Here is a 25,964-nt window from a genome sequence, read left to right as displayed (position 1 = left end):
ACAAAGAGCTTACAGTCTAGAACCAAGGCCAATTTTATGAGGTCGAATTAAGTAGGTTCATCTGGACGATATCCCTTAAAGGACAGGTTTTTTCACTTGCAATTTTCTGATCTGTTATTTTACAAACAGTTCTTTTACAAACAGCAAATTTTCTTTATTTGCTGCTATTAATCCTCAGCAGACAGAACACTTAAAATAACTCAAATATCACAACTGAGGATCCTAAATAAAGTGCTTCCATCTGTGATTTTCTTTTCTCTGCTAACAGTTTGATTTGTTAATTAAAAATAGATTAAACTGATCAAGATTGCTCTTTTTAGGAGGATTCAAATCTGATCTAGTGCTATGATTAGTCCAGGTAGGCCACGAAGAGATGCCAGTATTAATCTTGGACTAAAAAGTTCACAGTTATTTAAACTAGAAATGCAGAAAAAAAGCAACAGCTGGAAAACACCTCTCTTTATTATACAAGACTTCTCCCCAATATAATAAGCACATTTTTCTTTATTGCTGCTTACAGTTTAGTGGTACCAGGCATACGTTAAGTATTCAATTAATTTCATCTGATTATTTTCACTTTAATTTGAATGGGAAGACTGATTGAATTAGTAATCAAAAAATGCATTGGCAAATTGAGGAACACTAAAACCTAGAGGAAGAACAAATTAAAAATCTGTCTGCATAGAGGAGCAGCCCGGTCTAGTGGCTAGAGTTCGGGCTTTGGAGAACTTGGTTTCTAAAACCGACTTTGCCATTTGCCTGTGGTGCAACTTAGGGTAAATCACTTAACTTCTCTGCGCTTCCGTTTCCTCATCTGTAAAATAAGGACTCAATAATGTTCTCCCTCCTACTTAGACTTTTTGAGCCCCAGGTGGGACAGGGACTGTTTCTGATCTGATCCTTCCATCTACCCCAGTGCTTAGAACAGAGCTTGACACATAGTAAGGCCTTAACAAATTATTATCATTAATTATTATTATATGTCTTTTGCTCTCATTCTTAGAATGTTCACAGAAGGTTTACTGTGTGAAGCGCTTCAGCCATTCTGCATTGAGAACCTCTTTCTTATGTACCCACAGTGACCAAATTCCTTTTCTCTCCACCACATCAAACCCTTTGCTCTCATCAGGATAACAAAGATTACATGTTCCAATAAAAAAAAAAATCATAGCATTATATTTTGCTTTTACTACTGTAAATTCCTTTATCCTCCACTGACAGATTTATCATGTTCCTATCTACAAAAGTTTGAAAAAAAGAAAAAGATGCATTTTTTTTAAAAAAGTCAATTCTTTTTTTATTAAATTTTTAAGGATAGCTGGAATCAGTGGAGGGTTTTTAAGCATGCAGACACTTTTCCACTTGTTGTCTTGGAAAAAAAAAAAAGCATAAAACATTGTCCATTGCTCGTCGGCTTAAATTTCTTAAAAGTGATGTTGATCATTTGTTTCCAGTTTCAACTGAGGAACTGACTTGTGAATTTTCTCAGACTGACCTCCTTTGACAAGTCTTTAACTTCTAGCAAGTAGCAGTCAAACAGATGTTGAATTACCTTCTTCCTTAGTTTAGTAGCCAGCCTTATTTAAGAGACCAATCTTTACACGACGTCCTAAAGAGAAGCTATTATATCTATGCAAATCCACAACTTGTAAATAAATACATTCATTCATCGCCTTACTAAACTCAGAGAATTAACTGGGTTAGAAGATTAATGCCTCGCTGAGTCTTACCTTATGTAAGGAATATCCTGATTCAAATATAATAGGTGGAAGCAAGAGGAGAAAAAACATGTTTGGACGAAACATTTCTTCTTCCTGCAAACAACAGTAGATTTATAATCAGTAACACAAAATCACAGATGAAAACCAAAACCATTATCCTTTAAGTAACATTCACGGAGAGAGAAAAAAGACGATGAAAATGATTAAAAACTGTGTCTTGCCTCTCAGTGAGACAAGGCGGTAGGGAAGAGAACATTTTGAAAAGAGTTTTAAAATTAACTTCTACTCCATGACTGGAAATGGAGACATCAGAAATTAATATTACGGTAACATTTGTTAAGCACGTACTGTGTGTTGAGGTGCTACAGATACCTGGTTATCAGATTAGACCCCTTCCCTTTCCAACGTGGGGCTCACAATCTGTCTTTATCCCACTCAGCAGATGAGGAAACTGAGGCCCAAACTGTTTAAATAATGTGCCCAAGGTCACTCGGCAGGCCAGCGGCACAGCCGACACCAGAACCTGGGTCTTCTGACTCCCAGGCCGGGGCTCTTTCAACTAGGCCATGCTGTTTTAGTAATCGCTTTCAGCTTGGCCTAGTGACGGGCCAGCACGGACCTGGGAGTCAGAAGGTCCTGGGTTCTAATCCTGGCTCCGCCACTTGTCTACTGTGTGACCATGGGCAAGTCACTTCACTTCTCTGGGCCTCAGTTCCCTCGTCTGTCAAATGGGGATTAAGACCGTGAGCCCCTTATGAGACAGGGACTCTGTCCAACCTGATTAGCTTATATCTACCCCAGTGCTTAGAACAGCGCTTGACACACAGTAAAGTGCTTAACAAATCTCATTATTATTATTATTATTTCATTCTGTACATCTCCTCAGGAAAAAGAAAACGACTTGAGAATTTTAAAGCAGTAGAAACGACAGGCTTCTTACAGATATAAAACTGCAACCCAAAATAGAAATCACTTCTATTTCTGCCTTAGCCGTCAAGATTTTTTTTTTCGATCCAAAAAGTAACAAGATCCAAATTCTCAATCTTTGAGTGAGTGCATAGGCTCCACCTTTGCCAGCTGTAGAATGCCACAGTTTCTCCGCTAAAGCCGCTCGTCTGTGATACGGTGGTTCCGGCAGGACTATTAAAAGTTCTCTACCCAAAGACCTCAAGGCTCCCCTTTTTGGTTAGTAAACTTGGCAGGACATCTAAGGCAACATACGCAGGTGAAAGATGCCACACTCGGAAAACGAATTCTCCACATGCTTCCTCTCAACATCTGAGTGACAGCATCGAGGCTTCGAAATTGTCCTCACTCACCATTTGGTCTTTAGAAGCTAACTAGGGCCACTAGTGAAGATAGCTTATAGCTTTGAAATGTGGGCACCGTCCCCGGGGAAATAAAACCACTTCACTTTCTGGCTACATTATCAACTCTGTTAAATTGTCTTAGAAACGAGTTGTGGGAATTTTTTACTTTGGTGGGGGGTGGTGAAAGGAGGCAAAGGAGAGGAAGTCAATCATTGAACCAATCAATGGTATTTATTGAGCACTTACTCTGTGCAGAGTACTATACTAAACGGCTGGGAGAGTACAATATAACAGAATTAGCAGATATGCTCCCTGCCCAAATCCTCAAACCCAAAACACTTTATTCATGGCCTTTACTATGCATTCTACAGACATAAATTTTCCAAATTCAGATTTTTTTTTCATGTGAGCCATGAGACTGTGAACCCCAAGAGGGACAGGGACTGTTGTCTAACCCGATTAGCTTGTATCTGTCCCAGAGCTTAGAACAGTGTTTGACACACAGCAAGCGCTTAGCTTGTCTACGGGCAGGAATGGGTCTGCTAATTCTGTTGTACTGTACTCTCCCCAGCACTTACTTGGGTGCTCGGCACATAGCACCCAATAAATACACCCATAGCATAGCACTCAATAAATACAATTAATTCACACATGCCAAATACCAAATGTGTGCTCATAAGCAGGATCAGAATAAAATATTGGGAGGTAATGTGCATTTCTGGAAAGGCAAGTTTTGGTCCACGTTTTAGTGTTCAGAAAGAGAAATAAACAATTAACCTTTTTATCTCTATTCCTCAACACCTTATAAATGGTTGACAGAGATAATTAGGTGATCTTATTTATTATTTATATAAGGGTATTACAGCAACCCAATTAAAATTACAAGGAAAAGAGCCTTGAAACAAGCTTCAAGTCTGTGCGTACGCTCTTGCTTGACGTTCAGAAACACCTGACCATGGTTTATATAGAAGACACAATTACTTTGGAACTAGTAAGTGCAGGAGAAAGGAATGTAGCCTATCAGGAAAACCAATTTAGCTGGAAGAAAGCTCTGATTGCTTTGCTTGATTCACTTCTGAGTCAGGCTGCCTCTAATGACACAAGCAGGAGAACAAGACCTCTTTAGGAGTCATTTCACTTCTCTGTGCTTCAGTTACCTTATCTGTAAAATGGGGACTAAGACTGTGAGCCCCATGTGGGACAGGGACTGTGTCCAACCTGATTAGCTTTATCTACCCCAACACTTAGAACGGCGCTTGGCACAAAATAAGTGCTTAATAAATACCGTAACCATTATTATTACAATACAGCAGAGTTGGGAGATTTGTTCCCTGCCCAGAACAAGCTTATCTCTGCCTCACAAAACACAGAAGAGTCACCTTCCCTCTGATATGGGGGAAAAAAAAAATCGAGCAATTTCTACTTAGAGAAGCAGCATAGACCATGAGCCTGGGAGTTGGAAGATCATGGGTCTAATTCCAGCCCCGACACTTATCTGCTGCGTGACCTTGGGCAAGTCACTCCACCTTTCTGTGCCTCAGTTACCTCCACTGTAAAATGGGGATTGAGACTGTGAGCCCCCCATGGGATAGGGACTGTGTCCAACTCAATTTGCTTGTATCCATCCCAGTACTTAGTACAGCACCTGGCACACAGTAAGCGCTTCATAAATACCATCATCATTATTATTATTACTTCTTGAAGATGACAGAGCGAAAGTTCTATGTAAGCGGACGAGCCCAATAATAACTGCCACAAAATTTGAAGTACACAGAACTCGCTTTAATTTTGAAGTTGACCACGCCAAGTTCTAATTCCATACCTTGATACATGTCCCACATTCCTTCAAACACTAATAATAATGGTGCTGTTTGATACCGAGAATGCTATGGTGATTGGTACCAGCCCCTAGGTGACTGGTAGAAACCTTACTTCCTGGAGGAGGGGGAAAGGGAGTTGAAATCCAGTTGAGGGGGACTCAGTGGGAGGTGAAGTGGTGAGGGACGATGGGGCAAGTGTGGGACAGGCCGCCCTGCTTCTCTCCCATGCACCGTAACGAGAAGGAAAAGACGAAAGTAGCCCTGACTACAAGGATTAGGGGAGAGAAGCGGCCTGGAGCAGAAAACCAAGGAGCAGACAGAGGGAGGGAGGGAGAAGGAGGGAGAAGGAGAAGGAGGGATGGAGAGGGAGAGGAAGAGAGAAAGGGAGGAAACAAGGAAGGAAAAAATGGAGGGAGCGAGGGAGGGACCAAAAAAGTGACAGACAGGAAAAGGCCCGGGGGGCGGGGGACAAGAAGGGGAGAGACAGAGTTGGAGTGAACATGAGATGAAAGGAAAGAGTGTGAGAGGAGAGGAAACAGAACATGGGAAAGAATGTTAGCGAGAAAGGCAACAAATGAGAAGAGGAAATGAAGGGAAATTAGGGCAACTGAAAAATGAAAGAAGAGAAAGGGAAAGGACGAATGAGGGACAGAAAGAGTACATCAGAAGAGGGACACCATGCTTAGAGCAGGCCAGATATTTGTCTAAACTAAGTATGACCCTGATTTGTACCGGAAAGTATGATTTTCATATTTAAATGACCCAGCTCTGGGTAAATCCTACTGAAAACTAAGCCTTGGGGTATTTGATTCAATCAGTGGTACTTATTGAATGCTTTCTGTGGGCAGGGCACTGTTCTAAGCTCTTGGCACACAGCAACAGGGAGCCTCTTTCCTCCACAACTGGACACTACAAGTATCAGTCACCCTGAATTACAGGCATACATCCTCCAAAACATTCAGCTTTGCAGAAACTCAAAACAGAGAAAATGACAGTATTAGGAACTCAGGAAAATCTTGCATAACATGAATTTTATCTTTGGAAAATATATTAGGAGTATCTGTGATATTAGAATTTGTCAAGTGGAATTAGAAACATTAAGAAGTCTCGGATTTTTCCATAATTATAAAAGATAGAAGGATTTAAGAACGTCACGGGTGTAAAGAGGGCATATATATATATATATATATATATATATATATATATATATACATCTTTATGTCTGGATCATTGTGATTTTTGTCTATTTTTCTGCCTTTGTCCCAGAGGGGCATGTCTCTCCCTGCTTACACACATGAAGCTCAGGGTGTGGGGTGCTGAGTTTAGCCTTCCTTTTTTGGCATCTGTGTTTATCTTTCTTTTTATGTGTCATTAAGTAGGAAATGCTCTCTTCCTCAGCTGTGGTTGTGTTCCCTACTCCCTGCTCTCTGATGTTTTGTGGTTTTGTTAACCATAGTAAAACAAAAGCTTCTATACGGGTCAAAACCTGTCTTTCTTTGGAAGAGGGGTACGGAAAACTCAGGGGATAAGGAAAACATGATTTGTCTGGAGAATTCCAGTGCTCTTCCAAAAATGTAGGCATCAGCCATATGATGTTGAAATAGTTGTAAAAATACCTTCCAGTTTGCCAGTTGTTGAGACTCTATAATTTTTATGAACGCTCCCATGAGGATACCTAGAAAAAAATAAAAACAAAAGTTTTCATTTGGCAGTCTTGACCAACAATACCAATTTCCCAGGTGGTTTTGTGTTGCTGTTTTTTTTTAAAAAAACTTCTACCGTACTCTAAGACACTGTTTATTTTCCAAATTGAAAAATACAAAAGTTGATAGGATTAGCAGAATAGCCAAATTCTCCAGATCTGAGTCTCTCTTATGAGGTACAGAATATTGCAGCCAAACACTTGTGAACTACTCAAATAAAAACACGTATAAATATCTCATCACATTTCATAAAGATTACACTAATGAAACAACATCTACGGAAATTGAAAATCATTCAACAAGAGGAAGTTCATGAGGTTGCATGAGGAAGCTCATGAAAAGATTGAATCAATTCTCTGCAAATTTTACAAGATAAAATGCAAAAGTGAAGCAGAACCCTCTCGGCAACCTGTCTTAAGGAGAACCGTTCTTTCCTCCCACTTACCCACTCTCTTCCCCCACTACACTCCAGTTCACACTCTTCATTCCTCTCACGCTACCCTACTCATTATACCACGATTCTCTCACTGCCGACCTCTCGTTCATCTCTTTCCCAACTACAATTTCCTCCCCTTCCATAAGCTACACACCTTTACGCTCCTCATCTCCACAGCCCTTCTGAAATCTTAACTCCTCCAGGAGGTCCTCCCCAATTAATTTCGAATCTCCCTCCTTTATATCCCCATCTCCCATGTTAGCACTTTTGGGCCTCCCAGGCATTAAAGTACTCATGTACATGCCTTATATCTATTTCTTTCCCCCATGGTATTTGTTAAGTGCTTAATACGTGCCGGGCATTGTACTAAATGCCAGGGAAGATACAAACTAATGATGATAATAATTATGGCATTTGTTCAGCACTTGTAATGTGCCAGACCCTGGGATGGATACAAGCAAATCAGGTTGGACACAATCCATGTCCCACATGGGACTCAGGGTCTTAATCCTCATTTTCAGATGAGGTAACTGAGGCCCCGAGAAATGGCTTACCCAAGGTCACACGGCAGACCAGTGGCAGAACTGGGATTTGAATCCAGCTCCTTCTGATGCCCAGGCCTGTGCTCTACCCATTAGGCCACACTGCTTCTCGACTCTCTATTCTATTTGTATTCTACAATATAGTCTATTACTTCCTCCTCACTTCAGTTTACTTTTAGGGTCTGTCTCCATCATTAGATTGTAAACTCCCCGAGAACCAGGATCAGGCCTAAGGACTCTACTGCGCTCTCCCTGAACGTAAATGAGTTAATAGCTTATTGATACAAACTTTTCACCTACCTCACATACAGACCGCATTCTCTGAATTTCTAAATGCATCAGCAAGTAGAATCAATCGATCCAGTGGTGCTGATTGAGTGGTAGACACGTTTCCTGCCCACAATGAGCTTGCAGTCCCTAACTCAACAAAGCACTTAGCTTCTCTGAGTCTCAGTTACCTCATCTGCAAAATGGGGATTGAGACTGTGAACCCCACGTGGTACAGGGACTGTGTCCAACCTGATTTGCCTGTATCCACCCCAGTGTTTAGCACAGTGCCTGGCACACAGTAAGCACTTAACAAATACCATAATTCTTACCATTATTATTATTATTATTAATATAACTGGAGCACATCCCCTTTATCCAGGAAGCACTTCGTTCCTAATTGCTTCACTTGTTGAATCCTCCCTACCTTTCTTTTTTACGACCGAGAACAATAATAACAACGGTGTGTATTATCAGAATACCACTTACCACCTCTTATTATCACCTAATACCACTTCCTAGGTACCGAGCAATGTGCTTATAGCTAGGAGCAATAAAAGACGATTCGATTGGATGTAATCCCTACCCCACCTGGAGCTCACAATCTAAGATTTAAATTTAATTTAATTAAAAATAGTCTTGTGGGGTACTTCCTTTATCTCATGTGAAATTGCAGAGGGATTTTTACATGGGAAGTAGTTCTTTTTTACTAATCATCTCAGCATGGCGTAGTGGATAGAGCACGGGCCTGGCAGTCAGGTCATGGGTTCTAATTCTGGCTCCCCCACTTGTCTGCTGGGTGACCTTGGGCAAGTCGCTTGGCTTTTTTGGGCCTCGGTTACCTTGTCTGGACAATGGGGATTGAGACTTTGAGCCTCATGTGGGGCAGGGACTGTGTCCAACTCGATTTGCTTGTATCCACCTCAGCGCTTAGTACAGTGCCTGGCACTAAACAGACACCATAATTATTATCATTAACAGTGGAATTTACTGAGTACTTACTGTGTGCAGAGCACTGTATAAAGTACTTGGGAGAAGGCAGTACAAGAATTGGTAGACATGTTCCCTGCCCATAAGGAGATGACACTCCATTTCTTTCTCCTTGCTTTCCCTTCCCCAACCCCACTTATCTTACTTCCTAAATTCCACTCCATTTCTCTTTACATTTTAAATCCTTCAAGAGTAGGGACCGTGCCTTCTTCATTTCAATAACGCCCGACCACCTGGTTCAATGCTTTACATGAAGTTCCCTAACACAGACTTGTTGATCACGAAGTTGACTTTCAGATTGAGAAAATGTAAAAACGTTCATCTGCTAACGCCCTAGTCTCAATTTCAAAAACCAACCCGACCTTCAAAAGACCTGGGGCTCACTGGATTACTGAAATAATTCAGGCATCTTGCTGACACCTGTCCCCAAATATCTGGGCCACACCCAAGACGCTCTTATGTTGTATTTTCACTTTGATGACTCCCTCTTCAAACAACTATTTAACTCTGACTGGGATGAACACTTCAAATGGTTCCTCAGGCTAGCCGATGACGATGAAATCTTCAGCGAGGCTCGCTGTGACGAGAAGCAACGGCGCTTTAAAGCACATCCCGTCATCTCCCTCCCTCTGACTCACCCTTCTCCCTCTCCATTCCACGTCGCTCTCTTCAATCTTCTCAACCTATTCACCCTGCCTCATTTCTTCTCAACCTATTCACCCTGCCTCATTCTCAGCTCTCCCACCAACTCGTTCACGCCCTTTCCGCTTGCCAGGAACTCCCTCCTTCGAGTCTGCCACAATTCGGATTTCCCCAGCTAAGAGACCGTCTCTGAAACTGCGAATTCCCCCAGGCAGTTCAGGGAAGGGGAAGTAGGCTGGGTGCCTCTTTTGCAACCGGGGGGGGGGGGGGGGGGGGGGGGACTCGGGGAAAAGTCTGGGAATGCTGCGGGAATGAAAGAGGAGGTTCCCGGAAGCATCCGCAGGTGCGCTTTTCCCCCTCCCCTCACCCCATGGTTGGTCCACAGCCGAAACGAAAAGTACGCAGTCACCGTTGCCTCTTCAAATGCCTCCCTCTGTAACTTTGTGATCAGGCTCCACCTAACCGTACTCTACAGATCCTGTAATTATACGGTGCTTTAAAATCCGTAATTACTATATGACCTAAACCTCTACCTTTTCTGCCCGGAAAATATTACGAGGCTACTGTACAACAGTGACTTATTATGGTACTTGATAAAGTCATCTAGCGCTTCAGAGAAGCTTTAAGGCAAGACTATCTGGGCATCACACCAAATTAGCCAACTACTCTGAGACAAGGGTTCACACTCGGGTCCCTTCTGTCTTCTCCATCCAGGGGGAAATTAGTTTGCAGCACAAAATCAGCCACCAGTTGGGAGCAACTGGGGCCTGAGATTAAAGCGGCAGTCTGAGGTACAAGAGGAAAGAGAATGAGCCCGTTATTGTGAACTGCAGTGGAATCAGTGGTCACAGGTGTGAGATTCGACTGAGGCAGAGAGGTGAGAGAACAAGGCTGGGCGTTGATCATGGTACTTGTTAAGTGTTAACTATGTGCCAGGCACTGTGGTAACCGCCCTATGTCAGCAGCTCTGCTTCCCTCAGATGCTCTCCAAACACTTGGTATTAATTGCTCACTTGAAACCTTTTGTACAATTCTTAATTCCAGGGCAGAACCGAGGGCCTTTACCGTTCTGGGCAGTGTGGCCAATTTGGGGTTCTTCTACGCTCCCATCCCGATTCCTCTTTCTTCTGAATCCCATCCCCTTCCTTCCCTAATCCACGTGGAGCAACGTCTTCTCCGTCCCCATCCTGGAGAGAGGGAGAAGGAAAGCTCATTGTGGGCAGGGAATGTGACTGCCAACTCTCTCATGTCCTGCTTTCCCAAGCATTTGGTGCAGTGTTCTGCACTTAGTAAGCACACCAAAAATACCACTGATTGTAAGGAAAGAAGCTACTTTTTAATGGCATGTTTTAAGCACTTACTTTGTGTCGAGCGCTCTACAGTAAGGCTGGGGTAGATGCAAGCTTATCGGGTTGGGCACAGTCCCTGTCCCATAGTTAACATAGTTAACCATGGCCCAGAGAAGTCAAGTGACTTGCCCCAGGTCACACAGCTGATCAGAGGTGGAGTTGGGATTAGAATCCAGATTCTCTGACTCTCAGGCCCCTGCTCTTTCCAATAGGCCATGTCGCTTCACGAGGAAGGTGGGAAGGCAGTCTGCAGGGGTGGCGAGAGAGGGGCAACCCAAAACTAAGATGCTCATCTCCAGCTCCCCGAAGAGATGCCCTAGGACTCTGTAGCAGCTGCCTCCTTGGATTAAAACTGGCCACGGAGCTTTGCTAATAATAATTGCGGTTATTTATTAAGGGCTCACTGTGTGCCAGGCACCGTACTAAGCGCTGGGGTGGATACAAGCAAATCGGGTAGGACACAGTCCCTGTCCCACGTGGGGCTCACAGTCTCAATCCCCATTTTACAGATGGGGTAACTGAGGCCCAGAGAAGAGAAGCGACTTGCCCAAGGTCACACGGCAGAAAAGTGGCGGAGTCGGGATTAGAATCTATGACCAGACTCCGAGGCTCCTGCCCTATCCGCTACGCCACGCTCCTTCCCATTCCAGGCTGCCGTCCCAATGGAAGAACCTTGCCTGGATCTTTAGTCTGCCCCAGCCCTCGGGTCAGGATTGCTTCGGGCAGCAAAAAGGCAATCCCTGGAGTCGTCCAGCTCCCTGGGGCTTCCTTTTGGATGCCTCATCTCCTACTTTGCCCTTGTTCGGGGCTCTCTCTATCTGTGCGCTCTCCTGTCCGAAATGGAGACTAGAAATCTCATCAATGCCCACGCCCGGGTGAACCACGGCCAAGGAATAGCCCTCTAGACTGTAAGCGCACTGTGGGCAGGGAACGTTTCTACCAACTCTGTTACATCGGACTCACCTGAGAGCTTAGTACAGTGCACTGCACAAGGTAAGCGCTCAATAAATGCCACCGATCGACTGATCTGGCACAGTCCAGGAGCAAAAGTAAAGGAGGTGTTGGGACCTGCACTTGAAGCAGGTTTGAAGGAGCCGTACGGTTTCGAATCTTTGAAAATGAGAACTTTGCCGCAGTTCACATGACCGACTTTTAATTCACTGTATATTGTATTTCTTATCCAACACAGTCTCTTGATTTTTCCAAATTCGAAAATGCCAAGTCATATCACCGAATCCATTCAGTGTTTCGGTCATCTTGCAGATCTCTAGGCATATCCTCTAGAATGTAAGCTTGCTGTGGTCAGGGAATGTGTCTACCGACTCTACAGTGCTGTCCTCATCCCAAACGCTTAGAATAGTTCTCTGCACATAGTAAGCGCTCAATAAATACGATGGAATGAATGAGAGTGAATATGAGCAGAAGACAGCATAATTTGTAACTGCTGAGCAGGACACCTAGTATCCGTGTCTGCTGCAGAAAAGAACGACCGCCTGCAACGACATGAGGACAAACGGACCATAGGAAAATAAATTTTGAAAAGCTGAACTTCACGGGCTTCTATATCCTTAGAGATTTACTTGGGAGATCACTGTCCGCTATATAAAAGTTCTCCTCACCTAGCGCCTAAAATTCTAGCCTTTTCAGAGTACCAACACATTTCCCAGAAAGTGAAAATAAACTGAAAGAAAAAAAAGGCAAAGGTTATTGGAAAACTTGTGTTCGGCTTGACGTTTTGGGGTTTCCTGCCTCTTCTCATTTCTCTACCGAATTGGTCGAAAAGTTACAACATGACTTTCTAACCACCAGCCTTGGATGCTGACCTCAGCAGTTGAAGATCAAATTTTCAGCATTTCCTTCCACCCCACCTTCTCGTTTCTTCCTCCAGAGCCAATCATTTCTGCGGCTACAGAGTTTTCAATCCTTTTCATGCTTTGCCATTGGCCACAGGCCTTGAATTAGTCTGTGGCCCCAGTTTCAACCATTGATATAGCTAGTTTCTCACACTCTGCGAAAGTACCACGGATAAGAACGACAGTGAAAAAAAGGATTTTTCCCATTTTAGTTAGAGAATGCTGAGGTTTGTTTTCAAATGAAAATCAAATATGGGGAGTGGGGGCAGGGCAGGAAATAGTTTTGCCGTTTAAGATTTCTCCACGTACAGTTTCTCAGGATATATATGAATGTTTAACCTAAATCGAATTCGGCGGCAGGAGAAGGGATGTGCCAATAATGAATTTACAATCCCCAGTCTAAAAGATAATTGGGAAAATTCCAATCTTGCGTGAAAGAATTAATCACCCTTCCTCTTTGGCGGCTTCTTTTGAATTCTTTTTGGCCCAGCACTTGGAAAGTTGCTACATGCCCATTCCGGGAAAGCATTTCCTCTGGTTTCTGTCTCTTATTATCGAACATGCAGCAGTTTGAATAGCTTTGTCAGTACCTCAGAAGTCCACTAACAATACAACCAAGAACTCCTTGACTTCAAGCACAGCTTCCCCCGTGAAGTATTCCTAGCCCGACAAATCAACTACGGAAGGCTAGAAACAAAACAGCGCCCACAAGTTTACTTCACCCAACTTCTTCCAAGTTGGTTATCACCACAGCTATAAATGGCGATTTTTCTTTCCCTCCTCACCGGCTGCCCTTTGGGCAACCGCCACAAAATACAACAAACGTCAGAGCTTTTTAAACAAGTAGTAAATCGACTTCAGAAAGCAACCTACACATCATCATGAAACTGGAACCAGTTACGAATCTGGCCCTTCAGACGAGATATATTCTCGGTTCAAAAGAGCTTCTTGTCTAAGCACGCGTCTCGGCCGCGAGGGTCTTGCTAAACTAAAAGAACCTGTGAGATTTACCAAAGGGCAGCCAATTCCTCCGCTATCCCTTCTACCCTCCTTTCCTGGAGAGTAGGCTAATAGGGCATGAACCGACAGATGTGAACTAAATTGGGAACTGGGACTTTTAGAACTTGAATGATGTTTCATTCACTGGCTGCCCTAGAAGCGCTGATGAAATCTTCTAGGAAATGCAGTCGGAAAGCTGCTCGGAGAGACAACTGAAATACTTTCCTGAGGAAATGTGTGTAAAATCCAACAAGCCAGAAAGGAGTCAGGGTCTGGACTAGTAGGGTTTTCTGGAAGACGGGGCCTTTTTTCCCCAATCACAGTCGGAGAGGAAAAAAATACTAAAGCCTGGGGGGATGGGACGGACTGAGGAGCCGGGAGGCAGGTGCAGAGTGTGGAGATTGGCCAAGAGAGCTTCTGAGATAAAGGCTTCAGAGAGAAAGGAAGGGAATTAACTTGGCCGTAGCAATTAGATATAATGTTGTTGAGATGGGGAGAGGAGGAAGGGCGGTGTTCGTTTTCTGCTGATATAAATCAGCAAATAGTGTGGGTCATATCCCCAGGGTGCATATATTGTGGATGGCTGTAACCTGGGCACCTCTGAATATCATCCCCAGTGAGGGGAAGCTGGGAGGACAAAAGGGATGAGGTGGCAAAAGGGGGGCGAGCGGGGAGATAGGACCCGTGGACCAGCCACTTCCTATTCTAACTACTCTAAAAGGGGTGACTAAAACCAAAAGGCAGGGGATGTCAATTTTGGGAGAAAAGGAGGAAATGGCAGAGATGGATGAACAACTGGAGACAAAAGGCAGGCACACAGAAGAGGGGTGAATGGAAGGATGGATTCCTTTCCCGATCCACGGAATCTTATTTTCGAGGGCCTTTTTAAATCTAGAATCTGGGTCTTCCAAATATTTCTTTTGCCCAGGCATTTCAATTCAATTCACCTTATAACAGTTGTTCCAGGAAAATGAGTTAGAGGAACTCTTGACTGCTGCAGATGGCATTCACTCATTATTCAATTCACTTGTATTTACTGAGCACTTATTGTGTGCAGAGCATTCATTCATTCAATTGTATTTATTGAGCGCTGTACTAAGTGCATGGGAGCATACACTATAACAATAAACAGATGCATTCCCTCCCCACAGCGAGCTTAAAGTCTATCAGGGGGCATCTATACTCTAGAAAAAGGACTGAAGAGATTGCAGGCAACCTAGAAGCCTGACCAGAAGTGACGAACAGCCTCTAGGAGCTGGGAATGAAGATTGGGGAACATGCCAAAAGTTACTGGGGAGTCCCATGGAAGTGAAGCCGTTCAAAGCCTTGCCTATCTATAAAAACGGGCCCTCATAGAGCACGGCGGTGGCGTGTTTGGAAAATTGCGAGCTTGGTCACCCCCGGGGAGTGGGGCACAGAGGACCACAGGCCCTAGAAGACGCCAATAAAGGTATTCAGTAATTGAATCGGGGGATTATTATTATCATAGTGGTGTCTGTTAAGTGCTTACTATGTGCCAGGAACTGCAGGAACAGGAACTGCAGGGGAAGCAGCGTGGCTCAGTGGAAAAAGCACGGGCTTGGGAGTCAGAGGTCATGAGTTCGAATCCCAGCTCTGCCACTTGTCAGCTGTGTGACTGTGGGCAAGTCACTTAACTTCTCTGTGCCTCAGTTACCTCATCTGTAAAATGGGGATTAACTGTGAGCCTCAAGTGGGACAACCTGATTACCCTGTATCTACCCCAGCGCTTAGAACAGTGCTCGGCACATAGTAAGCGCTTAACAAATACCAACATTATTATTATTATTACTAAGTGCTGGGGTAGATACAAATTAATCAGGTTGGACACAGTCCCTGTCCCACAGAGGGTTCACAGTCTTAATCCCCATTTCACAGATGAGGGAACTGGATAAGAAACTAGTTTGCGTCTCCAGTGGACGAGGAGGAGCTGATTATTCAGCTACCGTTGCTAGCTGCCAATAGTGAATTCGTGGAAACTACCACGCCCACATTTCTAAGTGCATTTCATATACTGAAGACTAGCTTAGGCTTCTCCTGCAGGTTTCTCCATCGATGATATTTATGGAGCACGTCCTTTGTGCACGGCACTGTACTAAGCACTTGGGAGAGCATAATACGACTGAATCGGGAGACACATTCCCTGCCCAGGATGAGCTCAAAGTCTAGAGGGGGAGAGAGATGTTAATATAAATGAAGCTATGCTAGCTCTCATGACTGGTCAAATGGTGCGTTATAAACTGATTCGAAGACGATGAGATCTTTTTTCTCCGAATGCTAAATTAGAAGGTGAAGAAGGGAAAAATGAGAATTTACATGGGCTGGCCTTTCTTTCTCACCTTGTCATTAGTAAGGTTACTTGAAGGAGGCAAGAAAAAAAAGGCACGCCAGAATTAATTGGGTTTTCGAAAAATCAAAGGGAACTGCATTAGCACAATTACCGCCCTCAAGTTTAATGCATGCCAATATGCAGTCCAGGAATGAAAGTCTGCTTTCTCAAGGGGTAATTTTTCCATAATGGTCACTTACCTAAAGAAACAACAGCAACACTCTCCGGCAAAAAATGCAGTCTGTATCTGATCAGTAAATGCACCAATATGATGCAGATTGCTGCGGAGAGGGAAGAAAAATATCGTTACAACTTCCTTTTACATAAAAGCAATTTCCAAAATCCCAGAAATGAGATTCAACTGGACATTTTTAAGAGCTGTTTTTCAAATTCTGTCATCGCCTTTTAATAATTCTCCAGTCACATTTCGAAGTGAAAAGAAGTCATGCAGAAATTCTCCAAAATCCACATAAAACTAATCCATTATTTCAATTGAATATAATCGTGCTGGAAGACATAAGAACAAGCAATATTCTGCTATAATGATTACTGTTGAAAAAAAATAATCCTACCTTAGTTGTACCTTAAATTCTAAAGAATGGATACTGTTCTGGAGAACTGAAAATCAAGGGAAGTGATTCTCTTCAACAAGTGGATAGAGAAATCTGGTGTGGAAATGCACTCAGATCTGCCAAAATATATACTCTCACAATGGGTTTGGGCTAGAATGTCAGTCAATCAATAGTGCTTATTGATTGACTGACATAGTGCCCAGAGGACTATACTAAGCGCTTGGGAGAGTACAACAGAGTTGGCAGACATGTTCCCTGCCTAAAACTAGCTTACAGTCTAGAGGGCGAAAATGTCCTCAGTGAATTAGAGAACATTTGTCCGACACCGCGGAACTGTTGGGCAATCAGGCAGTCACTCACATTTATTGAGCGCTTACTGTGGGCCGAGCACTGTACTTAAAGCTTGGGAGAGTACAATATTATAAGCACATTCCCTGCCCACACGAGTTTACAGTTTCCAGGGGGTGACAGACTTTAATACAAAGTACAAATACGTATGTAAGTGCCGTGGGGTTGGAAGGGGGGGAAGAATCACTGAGGTGTGGGAAAGAAGAGCTCGTGAGGCACCACAATAGGTGAGAATGACAGTGTGACTTTTCCTCAGCGAGACGTTTTATAAGAACACAACCCCAGCCTTAAAGGAGAACTGGGAGTATGAGTGGAGATACAGAATACCCGCCTGTAGTTCTGCATATCTGGCATTACAATTCCTCTTTGTTATCTCTGGGGAGGTAGGTGTGTGTTGCACATGTGGACAGCTGAAATCCACGATTATAATCTCACTGCAAGTTACTTTATAGATACGGATCGGTCCATTATTAGGTTACATTTCCTTTTGAATACAATTTGTGAGACACGGCATACGTACCTCTGGATCTCCCTCGATCCCACCCCAGATGTGACAGGCTAGAGTCCTCCCCGCGTTCAAAACCCTTCCGAAAGCCCGCCTCCTCCATCGTGCCTTCCCCAGTTAATTTCAGCATCCCAACAAAAATCCATTGGCCATCTTGATCACTTCCGAACCCATCCTTAGCACTTTCACATTCGCGAAGCAGCTTGGCTCAGTGGAGAGAGCACGGGCTTGGGAGTCAGAGGTCATGGGTTCTAATCCCGGCTCCACCACCTGCCAGCTGGGTGACTTTGGGCAGGTCACTTCACTTCTCTGGGCCTCAGTTACTTCATCTGGAAAATGGGGATGGAAGACTGTGAGCCCCACCTGGGACAACCTGATTACCTTTTATCTACCCAGCACTTAGAACAGTGTTTGGCGCACAGTAAGCGTTTAACAAATACCAAAATAATAATTACTATTATTATTAGAGGAGCAATATTATCAGAGGAGCAGCGTGGCGCAGTGGAAAGAGCACGGGCTTTGGAGTCAGGGCTCATGAGTTCAAATCCCAGCTCTGCCACTTGTCAGCTGTGTGACTCTGGGCAAGTCACTTAACTTCTCTGTGCCTCAGTTCCCTCATCTGTAAAATGGGGATTAAGACTGTGAGCCCCACGTGGGACAACCTGATTCCCCTGTGTTTACCCCAGCGCTTAGAACAGTGCTCTGCACATAGTAAGCGCTTAACAAATACCAACATTATTATTATTATTATTAAGATTGTGAGCCCCACATGGGAAAGGGACTGTGTCCAACCCAATTACCTTGTATCTACCCCAGTGCTTAGTAATGTGGCTTGCACATAGTAAGCGCTTAAATACCATAATTATTATTAAATTCATTTATTTTGGTCATTGTAAGCATTTTTGATTTCTGTCCCCATCTCTAGAGTGGAAGCTCCTTATCAATTAATAATACTACTACTAATAATAATTTCGGTATTTGTAAAGCGCTTACTATGTGCTAGGCACTGTTCTAAGAGCTGGGGTGGATACAAGCTAATCTGGTTGAACACAGTCCCTCTCCCACACGGGGCTCGCAGTCTTAATCACCATTTTACAGATGAGGTAACTGAGGCACACAGAAGTGAAGTGACTTGATCAAGGTCACACAGCAGACAAGAGGCGGACCGGGATTAGAACCGATTAGGACCGACTCTCAGGCCTGTGCTTTATCCAGAAGGCCACGCTGCTTCTTTATGGTAGTTATTACAATGTATAGAACCTTGTATAAGCATTTGGGAGAGCACAATGCAACAGAATTAGCAAACATGATCCCTGCCCACAGTGAGTTTACAGTTTGGGACTGTGACACTGGCCTTTTTGTATTTCCCCAGAGCTTGGTAGAGTGCATGGCATCCAGTTAGCAAACTCAAAAAACCTATTACTTCTACATATTTAATAAGCACTGTACTGCCTTTATAATAGTTAGGGGTTGCATCCCCAAATCTGACAGTCCCTTGGGAATGGTTTTCTTCAAATGTGTGTCCTCCCATGCCGAATTATGAGCTAAATTGGGTGAGAGACCTAGATCCAAATCCAATTTGCCCCCAAATTACAATCTTCCCGCCCAAACCCACCTATGGACGAGATTTCAGACTCTTCATCGCTCGCCGTTCTCCCAGTCATTACTGTCTTTTTGTGGCAGTTTACCAGTTACCTCTTTCCACCCAGTCCTTCCACCTAGTTTAGATAAAAGGCCTCTAAGGGCAGAGCTCTGATGATATCAAGAAACTGCAACTGCTAAAATTTCTTCAAAGACACCAGCTATTACTTGAAATGGCACAGTGTTCTAAAGTAATCATACCAGTGGCATCTGTTAAGTGCTTACTATGCGTCAAGCACTGTTTGGCGCGCTGGGGAAGGTAGAAGATAGTCAGGTCAGACCCAGTCCCACATGAGGCTCATAATCTAAGTAGGATGGAGAGCCCCCCGATTAGACTGTTAGTCAGTCATTGGGCAGGGATTGTCTCTATCTGTTGCCGAACTGTATATTCCAAGAGTTTAATACAGTGCTCTGCACATAGTAAGCGCTCAATAAATACCATTGAATGAACTGAATGAATGAATCCCCATTTTACAGATGAGGCACAGAGAAGTGACTTGCCCAAGACCTCCCAGCAGGCATGCAGTGGGGCAGAGATTAGAACCCAGGTCCTCTGACTCCCAGGCCTGTGCTCTTTCCACTAGGCCATGTAAAAAGTACCAAAATGTCCAAAAACGCAGAACAAATGAAATTTGTTCCCCTCACGTGGGATTCCTCTCTGGCCTTTAGCTCTCACATTCAATCAGTGGCTAGAAGGTCTGCCAGTTTCTTCCTCCACAGTATTTCCTGGATATTCCCCTTCCTCTCCACTGACAAGGCAACCATCGTCTCACAATTGGACTACTGTTCCAGCCTCTTTCCTCTCACTTATCCGTCTCTATCAGGCTGCCCAGATCATCTTCCTAAAATGTCATTCAGCACACATCTCAAAAGTCTCCAGCTTTTACTCATGCCCCTCCACATCAAGCCAAGATTCCTCGCCGTTGATTTCTAGGAGTTCCCCTCACAGCCCGGCCTTTCCCATCTTACACATTGGCTCTTTTTATTCACTACCCCCTTGCTTGTATTTTTTGCACCGTCTAATTGTACCTTGCTCTCAACTCTCCCACTTCCGACCTGTTACTCGGTTTCCCCTCCCGTTGCCTGCCCAAAACCAGCCACGCACTGTCGATTAGATTTCAGACTCCCCGTCCATCGCCGTTCTCCAAGTCGTGTACTGTCTTTCCATCTAGTTTAGATAAAAGGCCTTTCCCGAGTTCCAGAGTTTCCACAGTTCTCCCCCTCTTCAAACCCCTCTGCCCCCAAGAAGCTCCTGGAGGGCGAGGTTCTTGTCAACCAACTCTGCGTTGTACTCTCCCAAGCGCTTAGTATGGCACCCTGACCGCAATAAGCACTCCATAAATCCCACTGGTCAAAGTCTTCCCAGATTAATTCTTAACATTTCAGTAGCTTCAACTGAACAACCACCCTCAGCTCTCATAAGTAGCTCATTTTTAATTTTTTTTTAAATGGTATCTGTTAATGAGCTAAACTGGGTAAGGGACCTGGCTCCAATTCCGGTTTGCCCAAAATTACAACCGGCTCAGACTCATCGTCACTCGTGTTCATGGTCTCTTTTGCGACCGTTCAACAGTTATTTCTTTCCACACAGTCCTTCCATCTAGTTAAAATTAATAAATAAAAGGCCCCTAAGGGTAAATCTCTGATGTTATCAAGGAACTCCAATGGCTAAAATGTCTTTCACGACACCAGCTATTACCTGACGGGGCACAGCTCATAATAATGTTCTCAACTAATAATAATAGAGCAAGCATTTGACGGATACTTCACATTGCTTTTTAAGCATTTACTCTGTGTCAAGCACTGTTCTAAGCACTGGATAGTTAAGGAGGTTGAACACAGTCCGTGTCCCGCACGGGGCTCCCAATTAATCCACATTTTATAGATGAGGTAACTGAGGCGCAGAGAAGTGAAGCAACTTCATAGACCAGACAGGTGGCAGAGTCAGGATTAGAATCCTGTACCTCCGACTCCCAGATCTGTGCACATTCCACTAGATCACGCTGCTTCTCAGTCAACTCTTCAACTGTTTCTTCCTGACTTTTTCATTCTGTTGTTATACTGCTGCTCTTTTTCCTGCTCCCACCATAGGAATACACTTTACGTCTACCAGTCGCCCCCGATAAGATCACTGAGGACAGGTGGTGTTTTACTTTGAGCGTACTCTCCCAACTACAGTGTTCTTGCACTCAGTGAGAACTCAGTAAATACCACCGATTGATAGATAGTATGGTGGTATTTGTTAAGCGCTTACTATGTGCCGAGCACCGTTCTAAGCGCGGGGGTAGATACAAGTCATCAAGTCGTCCCACGTGGGGCTCCCAGTCTTCACCCCCATTTTACAAGATGAGGTCACTGAGGCCCAGAGAAGCCAAGTGACTTGCCCTAAGTCACCCAGCTGACGGGTGATTAGAACCCACAACTTCTGACTCCCAAACCTGGGTTCTGTCCCCCGAGGCCCACAGCTTTGGGGGAGGTGGATTTCATTCCGGTCGGCAAGATCATATTTCGGCAATCACCTAAAACAAGGAGGCTAAAGAAGATGGTCATCCCACTGGATTGCTCCTCTTGCTGCGCCTGCTCTCCGGTCTGCACGGGAAGGATGGGTTTCGCCGGCGTGGGAATCACCAGCTTGGTGGTGACGGCCAGGGTGGTGTGAAAGGTAACGTTGAGCCCATCGTGGGTGGCATTGGGGAATCTGCCAGGGACGGAAAAGCAGCCAGATTAGACAGAGAAGGGACACACGCACACGTTTGCATCAGTCCGCTCTTATCGGACGCTCAATAAGCTTCCGACAGATCTTAACGGACGTTGCTTTGGGCCGACCCGTCCACGTAGTGATTCCTGCAGTCACACTGTTCAACTGTATATATCTTTCACTATTCACTATTCAACTGTATATATCTTTATCACCCTATTTATTTTGTTTCTTTTGTTTAATGACATGTACATCACCCTGATTCTATTTAGTTGCCATTGTTTTTATGAGATGTTCTTCCCCTTGACTCTATTTATTGCCATTGTTCCTGTCTGCCTGTCTCCCCCGATTAGACTGTAAACACGTCAAAGGGCAGGGACTGTCTCTATCTGTTGCCGACTTGTACAATCCAAGCGCTTAGTACAGTGCTCTGCACAAAGTAAGCGCTCAATAAATACTAGTGAATGAATGAACTATTTTTGACCAGTGCCTCCTGACGGGCTGCGACTCCAGGTACCGGAGGGGGCCTGAGCCCCAGCGTAGAGTGACTACAACTGGATGAACGAATGCTCTGCACATAGTGAGCGCTTAATAAATAGGACTAATTCGTGAAGCCTTCCATATTTTTACGCCAGACTACTTGTTTCGTTTTGCTCTGCTGTCTCTCCAGTTTAGACCGTGAGCCCGTCACTGGGCAGGGATTGTCTCTATCTGTTGCCTAATTGTACATTCCAAGTGCTTACTACAGTGCTCATGTTGGACAACCTGATTACCCTGTATCTACCCCAGCGCTCAGAACAGTGCTTTGCACATAGTAAGCATTTAACAAATACGAACATTATTATTATTATTATCCCCATTGGACAGATGAGGTCAGTGAAGCCCAGAGAGATGAAGTGGCTTGCCCAAGGTCACCCAGCAGAGGAGTGGCAGAGGTAGGACTCAAACCCAGGTCCTTCTGCTCCCCCAGACCTGGGCTGTTGACCGAAGCAGCGTGGCTCAGTGGAAAGAGCCCGGGCTTGGGAATCAGAGGTCGTGAGCTCTAATCCCGACTCCACCACTTGTCAGCTGTGTGACTTGGGGCAGGTCACTTCACTTCTCTGGGCCTCAGTTCCCTCACCTGGAAAATGGGGATGAAGACTCTGAGCCTCACGTGGTACAACCTGATAACCTGGTATCTCCCCCAGCGCTTAGAACAGTGCTTGGCCCATAGTAAGGGTTTAACAAATACCATCATCATCATTATTATTGTCTGCAGGGTGACCTTGGTCAAGTCACCTCACTTCTCTGGGCCTCAGTGGCCTCATCTGTCAAATGGGGATGAAGATTGTCAGTCCCACGTGAGACCACTTCATTAGAGAAGCAGCGTGGCTCAGTGGAAAGAGCACGGGCTTTGGAGTCAGAGGTCATGAGTTCGAATCCCAGCTCTGCCACTTGTCAGCTGTGTGACTGTGGGCAAGTCACTTCACTTCTCTGGGCCTCAGTTACCTCATCTGTAAAATGGGGATGAAGACGGTGAGCCCCATGTGGGACAACCTGATTCCCCTGTGTCTACCCAGAGCTTAGAACAGTGCTCTGCACAGAGTAAGCGCTTAACAAATACCAACATTATTATTATTATTTGCTTCTCTGGGCCTCAGTGACCTCATCTGTCAAATGGGGATGAAGATTGTCAGCCCCACGCGGGACCACTTCATTACCTTGTATGTCTCCCGGCGCTTAGAACAGTCCTTGGCCCATAGTAAGGGCTTAACAGACACCATCATTATCATTATTATTATTACTGTCTGCAGTGTGACCTTGGTCAAGTCACCTCACTTCTCAGGGCCTCAGTGGCCTTATCTGTCAAATGGGGATGAAGATTGTCAGCCCCACGTGGGACCACTTCATTACCTTGTATCTCCCCCAGCGCTTAGAACGGTGCTTGGCCCATAGTAAGGGCTTAACAGACACCATCATTATCATTATTATTGTCTGCAGTGTGACTGTGGGCAAGTCACTTCACTCCTCTGGGCCTCAGTGACCTCATCTGTCCAATGGGAACGAAGACCGTCAGCCCCACGTGGGACAACCTGACCCCCTGGTATCACCCCAGCGCTTAGAACAGTGCTGGGCCCATAGTAAGGGCTTAACAAATACTATTATTATTATCGTCTGCAGTGTGACCTTGGTCAAGTCACTTCGCTTCTCTGGGCCTCAGTGACCTCATCTGTCCAATGGGGATGAAGCCTGTGAGCCCCACGTGGGACCACCTGATCCCCCTGGATCTCCCAGCGCTCAGAACAGTGCTGAGCACAGAGTAAGGGCTTAACAAATGCATCATTATTATTATCATTCTCCTTCTTCGGCCAGGCAGCCTGAGGAGGCCGTCGGGGCGGCGCTGCCCTCCCCCTTCCCCTCCCCCGCCTCCTTCCGGCTCCCAGCCGCCCCTCCCCCACCCTCCCTCCGACCCCACTCACTCATCCTCCGCCATCTTCTCCCCCCCCGAACCATAGAGCGGCGCCTCCCCCGCCGCCAGCAGGGCCCCGGCCCGCCGCCACTTCCGCCGGAAGGCCGGGGAGCCGCGGGGCCCCTCTATCCTCCTCGTCTCTCTGGTCGGAGGCAGAGCCGGGTGGGGGGGGAGGAAGGGGGCGGAGGAGCCGAGGCTCGGCGCGGATGATGTCATCGGGGGGCACGTGACCGGGTGGGAGGTCACGTGGTGGGAGGCGCGGCCTGGTCGTGCTCAGGGACCGCTACGGCCTGGGTGTCGTAATAGCGACAACGACCGTAATAATAAATGCATTATTAATCACAACAACTGCAATAATAAGTGCATTATTAGTAACAAGGACAACAATAATAAATGCATCATTAATAACAACGACAACAACAATAAAATCCCTCTGCCCCCTCCTCCTTGCCCCCTTCACCTCTCCTCAGCTAAGCCCCTTTTCCCCCTCTGCTCCTCCCCTTTTCCCTTCCCCTCAGCCCTGTGCTCATTTGTCTCTTTTTATTACCCTATTTATTTTGTTAATGATAATGTTGGTATTTGTTAAGCGCTTACTACGTGCAGAGCACTGTTCTAAGCGCTGGGGGAGATACAGGGTGAGCAGGTTGTCCCACGTGGGGCTCACAGTGTTCATCCCCATTTTACAGATGAGGGAACTGAGGCCCAGAGAAGTTAAGACACTCGACCACAGTCACACAGCTGACAAGTGGCCGAGCAGGGATTCGAACCCATGACCTCTGACTCCCAAGCCCAGGCTCTTTCCACTGAGCCACGCTGTAATGTTGGTATTTGTTAAGTGCTTACTAATGTGCAAAGCACTGTTCTAAGCGCTGGGGTAGATACAGGGTGATCAGGTTGTCCCACGTGGGGCTCACAGTCTTCATCCCCATTTTACAGATGAGGCAACTGAGGCACAGAGAAGTTAAGTGACTTGCTCACAGTCACACAGCTGACAAGTGGCAGAGCTGGGAGTCGAACCCATGACCTCTGACTCCGAAGCCCGGGCTCTTTCCACTGAGCCACGGTTAATGAGGTGTCCATCCCCTTGATTCTATTTATCGTGATGATGTTGTCTTGTTTTTGTCCGTCTGTCTCCCCGTTTTAGACTGTGAGCCCGTCACTGGGCAAGGATTGTCTCTATCCGGTGCCGAACTGTATATTCCAAGCGCTTAGTACAGTGCTCTGCACATAGTAAGCGCTCAATAAATACTATTGAATGAATGAATGAAGTTCATTCTTAGTAACAATAATAATAATGGTACTTGTGAAGCTCTTCCTATGTGCCAGGCACTGTGCTAAGCGCAGGAGGGAGTGCTTGGAGAAGCTGCATAGCTCAGTGGAAAGAGTCCGGGTTTGGGAGTCACAGGTTGTGGGTTCTAATCCCACCTCCGACACTTGTCGGCTGGGTGACTCTGGGCAAGTCACTTCACTTCTTTGTGCCTCAGTTGCCTCATCTGTAAAATGGGGATTAAGACTGTGAGCCTCATGTGGGACAACCTGATCACCCTGTATCTACCCCAGCATTAGAACAGTGCTCTGCACATAGTAAGCACTTAACAAATACCAACATTATTCATTCATTCAATAGTATTTATTGAGCGCTTACTAAGTGCAGAGCACTGTACTAAGCACTTGGAATGTACAATTCGGCAACAGATAGAGACAATCCCTGCCCACTGACGGGCTTACAGTCTAATCGACTTCACTTTTCCAGGCCTCATTGACCTCATCTG

At 45.2% G+C, this 25,964-nt stretch overlaps 1 protein-coding gene across 2 annotated transcripts in view; it reads right to left on the bottom strand.

The window, feature by feature from the left end:
* The window catches only part of SLC9A8 (solute carrier family 9 member A8), a 54,849-nt gene extending 30,593 nt beyond the window's left edge, over window positions 1-24,256 (bottom strand). The window contains exons 1-5 of one of the 2 annotated variants that reach the window (XM_029070537.1): window positions 24,203-24,256; window positions 21,565-21,743; window positions 16,180-16,260; window positions 6,468-6,526; window positions 1,731-1,814 (exon numbers count right to left, since the gene is read on the bottom strand). In XM_029070537.1, the coding sequence (XP_028926370.1) occupies window positions 1,731-1,814; window positions 6,468-6,526; window positions 16,180-16,260; window positions 21,565-21,743; window positions 24,203-24,216 (417 nt within the window). In that variant the 5' untranslated portion in view covers window positions 24,217-24,256. Of the gene's footprint in view, window positions 1-1,730; window positions 1,815-6,467; window positions 6,527-7,832; window positions 7,919-16,179; window positions 16,261-21,564; window positions 21,744-24,202 lie in introns of those variants that run through there. The other variant, XM_029070539.1, reaches the window with a different exon arrangement.
* Window positions 24,257-25,964: the final 1,708 nt, after the last annotated feature.

The sequence above is a fragment of the Ornithorhynchus anatinus genome, chromosome 8 (assembly GCF_004115215.2).
Source record: "Ornithorhynchus anatinus isolate Pmale09 chromosome 8, mOrnAna1.pri.v4, whole genome shotgun sequence".
Lineage (NCBI taxonomy): Eukaryota > Metazoa > Chordata > Mammalia > Monotremata > Ornithorhynchidae > Ornithorhynchus > Ornithorhynchus anatinus.
Note: the sequence above shows the minus strand (reverse complement) of the source record. Positions and strands in the feature narration are given on the sequence as shown.